General features: G+C 40.4%; 1 protein-coding gene across 3 annotated transcripts in view; it reads right to left on the reverse strand.

Annotated features, from left to right (window-relative positions):
* Positions 1-960, reverse strand: part of FBXL20 (F-box and leucine-rich repeat protein 20) — a 182,518-nt gene that overhangs the window by 12,642 nt on the left and 168,916 nt on the right. For all 3 annotated transcript variants that reach the window (XM_011984730.1, XM_011984731.1, XM_011984729.1), the window contains one exon: positions 335-379. In XM_011984730.1, the coding sequence (XP_011840120.1) occupies positions 335-379 (45 nt within the window). The remainder of the gene's footprint in view (positions 1-334; positions 380-960) is intronic.

Raw genomic sequence — 960 nt, forward strand, 5'->3', positions numbered from 1 at the left:
GAAAGGCAGTGTTATATAGATCAATGTGATGGGGCTTTAATTATTTCCTAGTGTCATAACTCTACAGGTCTAAGGAAATATTTTTAACAGCTTTATGGCCTGAATGCTTGGGCCTCCTTTCTCTCTAATGGCAACCTGACTGATGACATATATTTCCACAGTTCTGTAACACGTACCATGAGCACCTCTGCCTGGAAGATACCTTATTTAATGGAGAATCTGCAATGCTGTCAGGCACTACAGTATCCTACATTAGGGTAGGGAATTGGACATTCTGATGTTGTGTATTACCTAAGTGTCTAATGTACTTCTGAATTAAAATCTATAATCTTACCTGAACACACTCTTCCAGGTCCATCTTTTCAAGTTCATGGCAATTCTACAAAATACAAAACCAAACATTACAGTACAAACATTTAAAACACGAGAAACATTTAAGGCCAGAAAACTAAGAGGTAATATTAAATACACTGATAAATTCTTTGGTGTTTCAGAGCTAGTGTGATGCTAATTTTTTTTTCTTTCTTTTGAGACAAGGTCCCACTCTGTCACCCAGGCTGGAGTGCAGTGGGTGTGATCATGGCTCACTGCAGGCTCTGATTCCCTGGGTTCAGGTGATTCTCCCACCTCAGCCTCCCAAGTAGCTGGGACTATAGGAATGTGCCACCACGTCTGGCTAATTTTTGTATTTCTTTTTCTTTTTTTTTTTTTTTTGAGACGGAGTTTCGCTCGTTGCCCAGGCCGGAGTGCAATGGCATGATCCTGTCTCTTATACACATCTAGATGTGTATAAGAACTCTGTCCTCCCCACCCCACACTGCAAAAAACAAAACAAAACAAAACAGTCTGAGCGATAACAGCAAGAAAAAAAAAAACAGTCTGAGCGATAACAGCAAGACCCTGTCTCTAAAAAAATCTGTCCCCCAGAACGTCTACTTGCTGGACTTTGTTCTATCTCCT

The sequence above is a fragment of the Mandrillus leucophaeus genome, unplaced genomic scaffold (assembly GCF_000951045.1).
Source record: "Mandrillus leucophaeus isolate KB7577 unplaced genomic scaffold, Mleu.le_1.0 Scaffold272, whole genome shotgun sequence".
NCBI classification, from domain to species: domain Eukaryota; kingdom Metazoa; phylum Chordata; class Mammalia; order Primates; family Cercopithecidae; genus Mandrillus; species Mandrillus leucophaeus.